The following is a 12,087-nucleotide window of genomic DNA, read 5'->3' as shown; positions in this document are numbered from 1 at the left end:
CAGAGGTACACAGACCGATTGACATTCACCCCGAATGTAGAACTAGAACCAAGGCTGAGGGCTCGACCCAATACCGAGCTCGAGCCAGTATCGAGCTCACAGAGTTGAGCCGTTGCAACCGCACTAGGGGAGAGAACCTTGGCAGAAATCGAGGAAGAGATAATTTATCATGGGTTCACCACTATATATTTTTTATTATAAATAAAGTAAGATCTCTCTACTATAAAGGGAGGAATCCTTGTAAGCACAGGAGAGGTTCACACATTGGAAAGAAAAGGCTACTTCTATCTATTGAAGAATAAATCTTTTGAGCTTGTTTCACTAAGCACACTCACTCTTCTTGTTCAATAATTTATATCCCGTTTTTATAGCCAAGAATCTGAACATTTCCACTTCTAGTACGATTTATGTCAAACTATATCACATATCCTTAGAACTACTAATAAATTCAACTATATTCGATTTTCCGGGTAAACAGGCCCATACCGCATTATCTTTCTATTACCATTCTAATTGGACAGTTAGAGTAAGAATCTTTCACGACCAAATATTTTGGATTGACTTTTAAGTTGGTCAAATCAGTTTTTAAGCTTTTTTTTTTAGTTTTTTTCTGTGTTTGGCAAAATTAAAAAGTGATTAAAATAAGTTAAAAATTACTTAAAATAACCCAGAAGCAATAAGGTGGACAATTCCAATTAATTGTTTTTTTGACTTATATGCTACTTTTAAAAAGTTATTTTTTAAGCCAATTCAAACGGGCTCTGTTGGAAGACGCAGTTGACACAATTATTACGATGAGGTCCAACTCATTGTTTACCATAAATGTTCACCTTTCCTTTTTTTTCCTTCAAATTTTAACTTATTACTAGTATTTCTATCTGCAGATATAAAATGACATATTTTTATATTTATTTGATGAAAGTTTTTGTAGTTACATACTTACACAATTATGATCTGTATAAGACGATAAATTTTAGAAAATTTATAATTAAAAACCATAAATTTAAAATTCTTATTTTTTATTAAAATTTGTGGCTAGTTAAATTGTGACAAACAAAGTGAATTGGACGGATTATTGATTATGAATTGATTAGTAGTAGAAGTAAAAATAGTTCTTCCTCTGGTCCACAATAAGTGACCATTTTATCTTTTTATTTTGGTCCAAAATAAATGTTCATTTACATAATCAAGAAGGAATTAATTTTATTTTTTAAAAATTTATCCTTATTTACATATTTAAATATTATAAAAGTTTTGGGTAATAAGGTTCAAGGTGATTATATTATAACTTTAAAAGGTTAATAAATGTGTTATAAAAGTAAATACAACTTCCAAGAATTACAAGAATTGAAAGTCATGATTTCTATAATTCGTTTGCAATGAATATGGACGTATTTTTAGGTACAATAAACAATGACATCTTTCACCCGAAATCTGACAGAAATATTTGCACAGCCGTGGCGCTGCACGGTTCCATATATAACTCAACCACTACTCAATAATTTGCCAAAACAAACACAAAGAAAGCAGCAGCAGCAGCTTCAAAAAAAAAAAATGCCAGAAAATTTGTTGACCCAAGTTGGAATACCTCAACAGAAGCACTACAATGGAGTTCCCTTTCCTGCTGTTTTATCTCCGAACCCAAACTCTACTATCTCACAACTACCACAGATAATCAAAGAGCAAAAACCATGGCTTGGTTCTCTGCTCCAACAATCTGGGGCTATTCTTATCAGGGGATTTCCTGTAAACTCGGCATCAGATTTTAATGATGTCGTTGAAGCTTTTGGCTACGAGGAACTGCCGTACGTGGGTGGTGCTGCTCCTCGTACCAACGTTCTTGGCCGTGTCTTCACCGCTAATGAGTCCCCACCTGATCAAAAAATTCCCTTTCATCATGAAATGGCTCAGGTAAATGATCTATCACTAGTACTTTACTTACATATTGTCCTTTGTTATTCTACTAAATTCCTGTAAGGTAGGAGTATTAACTACTCCCTCCGTCCTATTTTATGCGACATTGTTTCACTAGGAGCTAAATTTAAGAAAGAAAAGAAGATTTTTGAAACTCGTGGTTTAAAATAAGTCACAGAAATTTGTGTAATTATAAATCATAAATTCATAACGAAAAGTTTAAAGTTAGTAAATTGGTTTTCTCTACCTCACACCAGGTAAGGGTGAGGTAGGTTTGGGTATACCCATCTTCCCCAGACTCCACTCGTGAGATCACACTGGGTATGTTATTGTCGTCATTCTTTTGAGATAGATCATCAAATAAAATGGAAAAATTATAAAGCCTATAGAGCAGAATGGATAAAAAAGATAGTTTGAATTTTAGGTGTAATTGATTGATTTATTGATGGTTATTAGATCAAGATTGGATAAAAACATGTACTAGTAGTAGAAAGCCCTTATTATCAACTGTCAATACAAGGAAAATCAATACCCTTTTCCCTATGTTTTAAGATCAAGAGTCAAGATTCTTTGATATTCTTTAGTTAATTGTATTGGATATTAATTTTGGAATTTTTATATTCTTGGAGTAGGTTCCCGAGTATCCATCAAAATTGTTTTTCTTTTGTGATGTTGAACCTGGAAGTGGAGGAGAAACTCCAATAGTGCTCAGCCATGTTGTGTATGAGAAGATGAAAAGAAAGTATCCTGATTTTGTTGAGCGATTGGAAGAGCATGGCTTAATTTATATAAGGGTATTAGGAGAAGATGATGATCCTTCTTCCCCAATTGGCCGAGGCTGGAAATCAACATTTTTAACTAAAGACAAGAGCGTGGCTGAAGAAAGGTTCGCTCTTTGCTCCTATATTTTCTTTTAACTTGTCTCTCCGTTGCTTGGAGTACATTCTTTTTCACTGTTTTAGCAGCTAGATGAGTCAACTTATACCTTGCTTGCACTACCTATATTCTTTATTGACTTTAAATCTAGCAGTAATGATGCAAAAGCTTAACTCTTACAATTTGGGGGAGCAGGGAGAGATAAAATATAAGAAAAGTGGTGAAGAAGGGTTCTTTTCAACCTCTTCCTTATACTCCCCTAACTGCTAAGCAATGATTTAAGTTAACTGGTAAAGATGGTGCGCAACTATTCAATACGCCAAATAAGAGAAGGAAATTACATTGAAGTCTTTACTTCTCAAGCTAGTGGTTGATGTTAATTCTATCACCTGACTTGCAGATTTCATGACATTACATTGTTCAAATGATGCAGTAGAATTAGATAAGCAAGTAGATGAGATAAAATATGAATGCCTAATTTTTTTTTTGGCAATGTCTCATACGTCACAGAAATATTGCCCTGCCTTTGTCCACCTTTTTAACCACTTCAGTCACCTAACTCTTAGATTATGTTGTTCAAATGGTGCGGTACCTAGAGAGTTTTGATTAGCTTTTTTCTGAAACACTAGAATCAGATAAGCTAGTACGCGAGTTACAATATGAATGCTTTATTTTAGTTCTAACAACATTCTCGAACCTAAAAGAGTTTTCAAGGAAGAAAACTCATTTTACAGTGCGCATTTGTTCGGAAAGTTAAGTCAATTAAAGTTCAAGATCTTGGATTAAAGGAATCTATCATTCTGTCTTTTTACTATTAAAGGTATAGCCATATACCTTTAGTAGTAAACAAACAAAATGAAAGATTGTTTTAATCGAGGATCTTCAACTTTATAATTGACTATCTTTCAAAACAAAATAACTTTATTGGTGCTTACTATAAAAATGAGCATTATTCAATAAAAACCCTTTTTAGGTACTGGACTGTTTCCAGAACTAAAATAAAATATACTTATTGTACCTCGCTTCCTAGCTTATCTGATTCTAGTGCTTTGTAGAAGTGGAAGCTTTAAGACTCTTTAGGTGCTGCAGCATTTAAACAACATAAGGTCATGAGATATAAGACTCTGGTGTGCAGTGGTAGAAAAAGATGGATAGGGCAAACTTTTTGTGACGGACGAGACTGTTTCCGGAACTTAAATAAAGCATCGATATTTCACCTTGCTTATTTGATTCTTGTGCTTTGGAGAAGAGGAAACGGATAGTTCAGCTCAGTAGTTTCTTTTCCAAAGCAAAATACTCTGCTTGCAAGTAGCTATACTATAAGAACTGATTCGTTCATGAATTTTCTCTAAGACAAGAAAACTGAAAAGTTATCCTGCATTATACTTTTCCCTTAGAAAAATCCACTTAAGAAATAAAGGTTGTTATTTTTGTTCATCTTCATTTTGTTTTTCTTTAAGTTGCAGTGATCTCTTCGCACCCATTTCCCAAAGAACTGTTCTTAATCTGAATACTTTACGTAGCGGCGAGGGTATAATGTTCCACCTTTCATTCAACTCCAATAGTTTGTACAACATTTTCCTTTATGATGAAGGGTCAATCGGTTGCTAATGTCGTTTATGAAACCCAATACCCTATGAAATTGTACAATGTCATTGACTCGCATGACATTTAACAGGGCTGCAAAGTTAGGGATGAAGCTGGAATGGATAGAGGATGGAGTTAAAACCGTAATGGGGCCTATACCAGGCATCAAATTCAACCAAGAAAGGCAGCAGAAAATATGGTTTAATAGCATGGTAGCTGCATATACCGGGTGGAAAGATGCTAGAAATGATCCAGTGAAAGCAGTCACTTTTGGAGATGGTCAACCTTTGCCTGCTGAAGTTATACATGATTGCTTAAGAATCCTTGAGGATGAAAGTGTTGCAATTCCATGGAAGAAAGGCGACGTCTTGCTTATTGATAATTTGGCTGTTCTTCACTCCAGGAAACCTTTCAATCCACCTCGTCGCATATTAGCTTCACTTTGCAAGTAAAAGCAAACCAATATAAGATAGGGATTAAACTCCCTGTCTGAAGTTTGTTATAGTCTTTCTTCTATTTGGTCCTTTTTATGGCTAGATTTGAAGAACTTAGTATTTTCTGTCTCTGATATTATCATGTTATGGTAATTTTATACTTCATAAGAATTTCTGTCAGTTTGACTCAATCTGTTCTTGATTTGTTATCTAGTAGTCCTCTAGTTGTGGCATCACAATCCCTATAGGTTGGGGCAGAACTTATTAGGATTTTCAAGTTAGTTAGTAGTTGAAATGTTTGTAGGTTTTTCTGGTTTCCCGTTTCGCCGACGCAAACTAGCAGAGGACTTTTAGATGGGATATTCTATTTCTTGTCCCAAAAAGAGAAAGAAATAAACTGCCCTTAACCCTACCATGATACACAATTGTAAATAGACAACCCGTTGGCAAAAGAATTGTAATGTAACTTCAACGATTTTGAATAATACTTGAGATCTTGTACAACATATTAAATACAAAACTGCAGCTTAAACTCCCGTTAATTATCACAAAATACATCCACTATATGAGAAATTACTTGGTGCACTAGACAAATAAAAACAAAAGGCTACATTGTAAAGAATGATATAACAAGCAGTGACCAGAATGGGTCAAATGGAGAAGATTGACTTCAAATAACATGACTATTATGTACATAAAAGTGAGGAAAGTGCTTCATTTGGTATTCTGTGACCAATCTCAGGACTTATCTTCCCTGCACAATGCCACTAAACACTTGACTATTCCCAGCAAGGGTTGCTTCCCACTCCACAGAAGATAAGAGTATTTGAGAAAGCGTAATCACCACTTGCTTCATGTCTGGTCTCAATATTGGATCATCATCCGCACATTGCTTAGCCAGCATAGCCACCTAGCGAAATGAATACATCAATGATGGAATAAGTCGCGAAATGAACACAATGAAACAAGCTCTGAAATCTCATTAGAAATTCAGTCACTGATGTCACTATCATAATAACTAAACTTCATCCCCACCCCCATAAAAATAAAAATAAAAACCTAGGACAATAACAGGGCAAATTTTATTCTCATCTTAAACTACTGTTTATTATTCTGTTTCAATGTAGATGAGGTACAAATTGAACTGCTACAAGTTTGACAAACGTAATTGTAAAAGTTGCAACTTACCTTGAAAACACAGTCAGAAGGGTATAAGTCCATCAAACTGGGATCGAGCTGGTCTTTCAAGCTTGTCATACTAGTGGAGTCTGGAGAGTTCCTCAGAGCTGCCAGCATCTGCAATTATGTAGCATTAGTTGTTGCCAATAATTGATTTCTAGCGTGCATATAAAATGTGTGTAAGTTTATATGTTTATGGATACACATTATGTATACCTATACATAGACACAGTACAACAGTGTTATGTATACCTATACATAGACACAGTACAACAGTGTTATGTATACCTATACATAGACACAGTACAACAGTGTAGACAATAGACAATGAGTTCTCACATGCAGAATAGAAGTGGCAACATTGGGAAATAGAATCTGTAAGGAAGGTCTTCAATTTTGAACAGTTAGTGAGCAATTAGACTTACAAGGGACACTAACGAACGTCTTTCTGCAGTTTTCATCACATTGCCTTCAGTCCGGGTGACGGCTTCTTTCCCTGTCAGCATCTCAAAAAGCACAACACCAAATGCATACACATCAGTCTTCGTAGTTGCCAAGCCGTCCCTCAAATACCTGCAACAGCAAGAGAAACAAACAAAATCAGGGAGAAGCAAGTTTCAAATTTGTGTTATTGCTTATTGCTGGTTATGTTGCTTACTCTGGAGCTACATAGCCATAGGTTCCAACAACTCGTGTTGCAGAGGCTTCTCCATCATTCGTTATCCCCATAAGTTTTGACAAACCAAAATCTGAAATCTGTTTGCAAAGAAAAAGGCAATGAGATATTTTTTGGGTTCGAAACTGACAACCACAAAAGACAAAACCCGGGCACAACAACAAACCTTTGCTCTAAAAGAATCGTCAAGAAGGATGTTGCTTGTCTTTATATCTCGATGCACATAATGCGGCTTGGTGTGCTCATGAATGTATTCCAGACCTCTAGCAGCATCAAGTGCAATTTGGACTCTCATGATCCAAGAGAGCGGTGTATGGCCTACACAAAATAAGAGGTCCGATCATCTAGCTTATTCACCAAAATAAATTCTGAGCTAAATGGTTATTTTGAAGATGCGAACCTTTGTTCTGAGGATCATGCAAGTGGCTTTTAAGAGAACCCTTCTGGGCATATTCATAAACTAAGAATAGTTCATCATTACTGACGGCATAACCGATCAATTCTACCTTGACAAAATAATACCAAGACAGGAGTCAAAATTTTGAATTGATGTAGCACTATCATCAAGATCTGAAAATAAAAAAACTCAGGGTGCTGCAGTGAAATTCAGTATTCATTACCAAATTCAAATGATGAACTTTACAAAGAACTTTCATCTCAGCAGTAAATTCTCTTGTTTTAGTGGCTGTCATTCTTTTGATTGCAACTTCCTGAAAGGTCAATGTTTCAAAGTGATAAGCAAGTTGATAGGCCACGTTCAAAGGAAATGTATCAAGATAGGTGAAGTGGAGAAAAATTAACCTGGTTGCGGAGAATGGCGTAATAGACAGAACCATAGGTTCCATGACCAAGAAGATTGGAGTCAGAGAATCCATCAGTAGAAGATAGAATGTCTTCATAGATGAAAACAAGAGGTTTTTCCATGTCAAAGACATCAGTCCCTATAACTGCAGGATGCCGAAACAGTAAAGTATTATATCGAAAAGTCCTGCATGATAGTGAAACCATAATACACACACCTTTCCCTCTTTATGATCTTGTTTTGATGGCTTTTAGAACATTAGCTCGCACATACTAATATATGTAAGAAGCAAAGACTTGGTCTCGTGCATAAAATTTTGAAGGAATTTTACAGTCATAGAAAGACCGCAAAAGCATGCATCTCTATGTTCCTACCTTTTGGAATATTCATCTGTTGGTCACTAGATTCTCCATTAGGTTCTTTCTGGTCCCCTGAATCACCGCAGATGTACCTTCCTGATGCACAACAGAAACTTGTATTTCGAAGAACCTGGAACTTATGAGAAATCTTCTCGTTTGAACCTGCTGTGTGACTTCTCTCACTTCTGGAAAAACAACTTGACGACCTCCAGGAAACAAAAGCAAGAATGACGGCAATTAGGAGAAGAAGACCAACACCCAAACCCCCAATTATCCACCAGTAAAGTGCATGACTCCTACGATTCTCCTTAATTTCTGCAGACAAAATTGAACTTTTGGGGATTATATACTGCAACAGAAAGGTAGCCATCTAAAATGCATCTCTTGTGGGAAATTCCACCAAGATATGGAGTCTGGAAATACTTTTGAGGATCTTTCTATTTTGAAGAAAAATTGTAGCAGGAAAAGAACTTAGCTAACCAAAATAGAAAGGAAAAATCAAATTATATGAATTACAAGGTTACTGCATAGATGAATTCAAATGACTGACAGGGAAATATTTACTATGATTTGTTTTATGAATCCAAAGTGTCACCAAGCCAGAAAAAATACAATGGATACAGTGAACACATTTGACAAATGGTTGAGGTAACACCTATTAATTATGAGGAAACCTTGTCCTCCTCCTTTATGTTCTTCATTTTCTTTTAATAAACTATTGTTTCTCATAAAAGGAATATATGAGCTTGACATTTACCACATAACTGAGGTGTATACATTAAGCTGAAGGATAAATAAGATTTCAAGCAGCCAACAGTTGGTGATAGAATAAAGCAAATGTTTTTTTTTAATCAGTGATAGAATAAAGCTAAATTCAGTCGACTGCTAATACGAAACCTTAGAGTCAAATAAAAGTTTGGATTTTTCATTGCATTAGCAGAGAATAGCTTGCAGAATGCTAATCAAATTCTTGGATAGATCACTTGTTCCAGTGACAGATTTACGCAAGACACTGCCTCACGAGAACCAAGAGAAAGGCACAAAAACTTGACATGCCATGACTACTATAAAGTTAAATCATTTGGCTTGTGCTTAAATCTACAAACGAATATGGCATGTCTTGAAACGCATCAACAAATAGGAAAGTAGGAGCGCTCATAAGCTATGAAGAATTGATAATACCTGAAATATCAGCAGCAGCAGGTGCTGGAACAGGAGCAGGAACGGTATGATTTTCCACAGGATATGGATCACCAGGAACTGGACAGCAAACAGTTGTTGAAGTATAGCAATTTTAGCCAAAAGAGACTTATTAGGAAAAGCTATTGACGATGAGTAAATACAAGATAGTTATTGAGCCTCGCAAAGTTGCATAGAAGTATCTTGCAAAGTCTTTCACACTCAAGAATAAATTGGACTTATAGATAAGTAAAGAAGTCGTAACATTGAGACTACAATCTGTCAGCAGTAGCATCCTCTCACTTCTCTGTACCTATATGCTCATCTTCAGACAACGTCGTCCTTACACTTAGTAGTCATTTGATATGATTATTGTGCTATACAAGTGGATACATTGTTGAGACCGATATACTATATGATGTATGCTATAAGGCATGTTACACATCAAGATACACATTTCCCTTAATAAATTCAATCCAAACTCTTTAACTGATCGGAGGCAACTGATTTTCGCCATGCCCCATCGGATGCCAAGCTAATTCCCATTATATCCACTTTAATCAACTTTCCGCTAATTAATGCAAAAAGTCTAAAGCTCACTAGGTTCTTGAACATCATTCTCGTGTTCAAAATTTGACTCAAGTATCAGATAGTCGATGATCTTCTCACAATTCTAACAAATGAGAGGACTTTACATCTCTCTAGCACAAAGATTCATCCCTCCCCCGCCCACGCCCAACCAAAAAAAGAACAACAGTTCAAAATTGAAACTCACCCATTTTACCACAACTAACACAATTAGATCAATCAAGCCAAGTCCTAAATCATCAAAGACAAAAAAGAAAGTCATAATAGGGAAAGGAAGCTCATACCTGAATTCAATGGCACATAGTATAAAGAGCCCACAGTGAAATTATCAGGATTAGCAATTCCATTAACAGTCTCAATATTATCCATACTAACCCCAAACCTACTTGACATAGACTGTACAGTATCCCCATCTCTCATCACATAACTCATAAGATAATTCCACAGCCCACTTGAGCAACCACACATGAGCTTCAATGAAACCACTGCCCCTTTCTTTGCCTCCCTTGTAAAATTCGAGGGAAAATAAGCCAACCCATTATAGGCATCAAGAACAATATTATACACAGATCCATTGTTTTTTCTAACCGTAAATGTGGAATTTGTCAAGTACTTGTTGATCCCAGAAGCACAAGTACAGTTCTTTCTTATAAAAACATAACCTTTACCGTTGCCTTCAATAGTTATGTCATTAGGTAACACATCAAACATGCTTTGAATCACTGGTAGAGTCTCTTCTGGGCTGGGCTTAAAAGCCAAGAAAGAAGTACACAAACGACCTGTGTCCGTACAATTTAGTGGAGCAGATGAACAAAGAGGAATTGTTTGAAAAATGGTGAACAGACAAAGAATTGCAAGAAAAGTTGGTTGAATATGATCCATTGTGTTAAAGGTTGAATCTTTGATAGATTTAATGAAATGGGGTCAACAGCAACTGATGCAAAACTTAAAGAGAAACATGAAAAAAGAATTGTAGAGAGTTGAATCTTAAGAGCAAGAACAGAGCGTTTTGTATGGGGTTTTTGTTTGGGGGGGGGGGGTCTTGTTATTGGCTGAAAACTGGGGCTTATTAGTGAAAGTTACTGACTCAGTGACTGGTAACTTACTACTGTGAATACTGCAAAAACAACCGAAAAGGAAAAAAATGGAAAGAGAGGCAAATCACAGTGATTTTCAGAGAACTGGATATCATTATTTTTCATCTGACTAAACTGCCACTGTTGAGTTAGTGGCTAATCAAACATTAAATAACATTTAGTAGTACTCGGTAAGAATGAACTTTCATGAAAGCCAAAGGAATCGAAATTGTCCACGTACACCACGTTTAAATGACCAAGACTCTTGTTTTAAAGATACCACAATTACCATCTTAGGCTCATCATTACCATTAACAAACTAATCCCTCAATTCACTTTAACTTGTCCAATATTCAAAAAAATAAATTTTTAATTTTATTTATCACTTTTAGCATATCAAAAGAAGTCAATTTTTTTTTTGCTATACCCACAGTATTAAATATTTATTTCAAATCATTTTTTTCAAATTCATTAAAAATATACATCAATTAATATAAGTATCATAGTAAATTATGTACTTCATTTATTATTTCTTAAGGTATGTGCAAAGTATATAGTACACAAGTAAAAGTTATCGGAGGAAGTATTAAGCCTCAAACTCAACCTAGTTTGATTCAGTTATAGTTTTAATCTCAGTATTATTTTTTTCTTTTTGTTTCACCATAAACAACTAAAAGAACAAAAAATTACGCCTTAACAACAATAACAAATTATGTATAATCTCATTATAGAATTTGAAGAGATAGTATGTATGCAAACCTTACCCCTACTTTGAAAGTAGCCCTTAAGCCTCAACTCTAAAGCAAGTTGAATTGACAATAGTAAATTAAAAGTATAACAATAACAATAACAACTCAGTGTAATCTCACAAATGAAGCTTGTGGAGGGTAGGATGTACGCAGCTTTATCCCTACCCTTAAAGAGCAGAGAGACTGTTTGAATAGACCCTCGGTTAAAAAAATGATGGAAGAAGCACATATAACAAGTAATATCAATATAAAGTATTTAGAAAATAAAAAGAGAGTTTGAAAGAAACACTAATAGTCAGTAACAAAAGTGGTAATAACAAACTAAGAATAAAAGAAATACTAACTAACCCTAATACTATTGAAGTAAAGAAGACACCGAAAACGCTCTACTAACTACTAAATTAAAAGTATAACCTCTTTTATATTTCTTGTTTTGGTTGTAAATTTTTTATGAGATCCTACAAGCAACATGTATTACAGTAGATATTTCCCAGGGCGAAAAGTAGAAATGAGCAGGAGAGAGAAGATAGAACAAAAAATGGCTAGTTTTCGGGAAAAGGAAAGCACAAGTTGCGAGAGGAGAGCTGTGTAAAAGAGCTGTACAGTTTGTACTGGGGTCCACTTTCACTAGTCAGTACACCATATAGTTACATTGCCGCCAATTTTAT

General features: G+C 35.3%; 2 protein-coding genes across 2 annotated transcripts; one reads left to right on the top strand and one right to left on the bottom strand.

Moving 5' to 3' along the window:
* The first annotated feature begins 1,430 nt into the window (after nt 1-1,430).
* Nucleotides 1,431-5,002, top strand: LOC107797968 (clavaminate synthase-like protein At3g21360). The gene is made up of 3 exons (XM_016620892.2): nt 1,431-1,911; nt 2,547-2,800; nt 4,469-5,002. The coding sequence occupies exons 1-3, from the start codon at nt 1,555-1,557 to the stop codon at nt 4,827-4,829; spliced, it is 972 nt and encodes a 323-aa protein (XP_016476378.1). The 5' UTR covers nt 1,431-1,554; the 3' UTR covers nt 4,830-5,002.
* Nucleotides 5,003-5,258: 256 nt separating this feature from the next.
* Nucleotides 5,259-10,812, bottom strand: LOC107797966 (lysM domain receptor-like kinase 3). The gene is made up of 11 exons (XM_016620891.2): nt 9,879-10,812; nt 9,010-9,087; nt 7,843-8,142; nt 7,468-7,613; nt 7,287-7,376; nt 7,067-7,172; nt 6,833-6,984; nt 6,649-6,746; nt 6,416-6,563; nt 6,000-6,107; nt 5,259-5,721 (listed from the first exon to the last, which is right to left on the bottom strand). Exons 1-11 carry the CDS (start codon nt 10,474-10,476, stop codon nt 5,557-5,559), a joined length of 1,989 nt encoding a protein of 662 aa, XP_016476377.2. The 5' UTR covers nt 10,477-10,812; the 3' UTR covers nt 5,259-5,556.
* Between the last annotated feature and the right edge of the window lie 1,275 nt (nt 10,813-12,087).

The sequence above is a fragment of the Nicotiana tabacum genome, chromosome 4 (genome assembly GCF_000715075.1).
Source record: "Nicotiana tabacum cultivar K326 chromosome 4, ASM71507v2, whole genome shotgun sequence".
NCBI classification, from domain to species: domain Eukaryota; kingdom Viridiplantae; phylum Streptophyta; class Magnoliopsida; order Solanales; family Solanaceae; genus Nicotiana; species Nicotiana tabacum.
The sequence above is the reverse complement of the archived record's forward strand: the minus strand, read 5'-3'. Positions and strand labels throughout refer to the sequence as shown.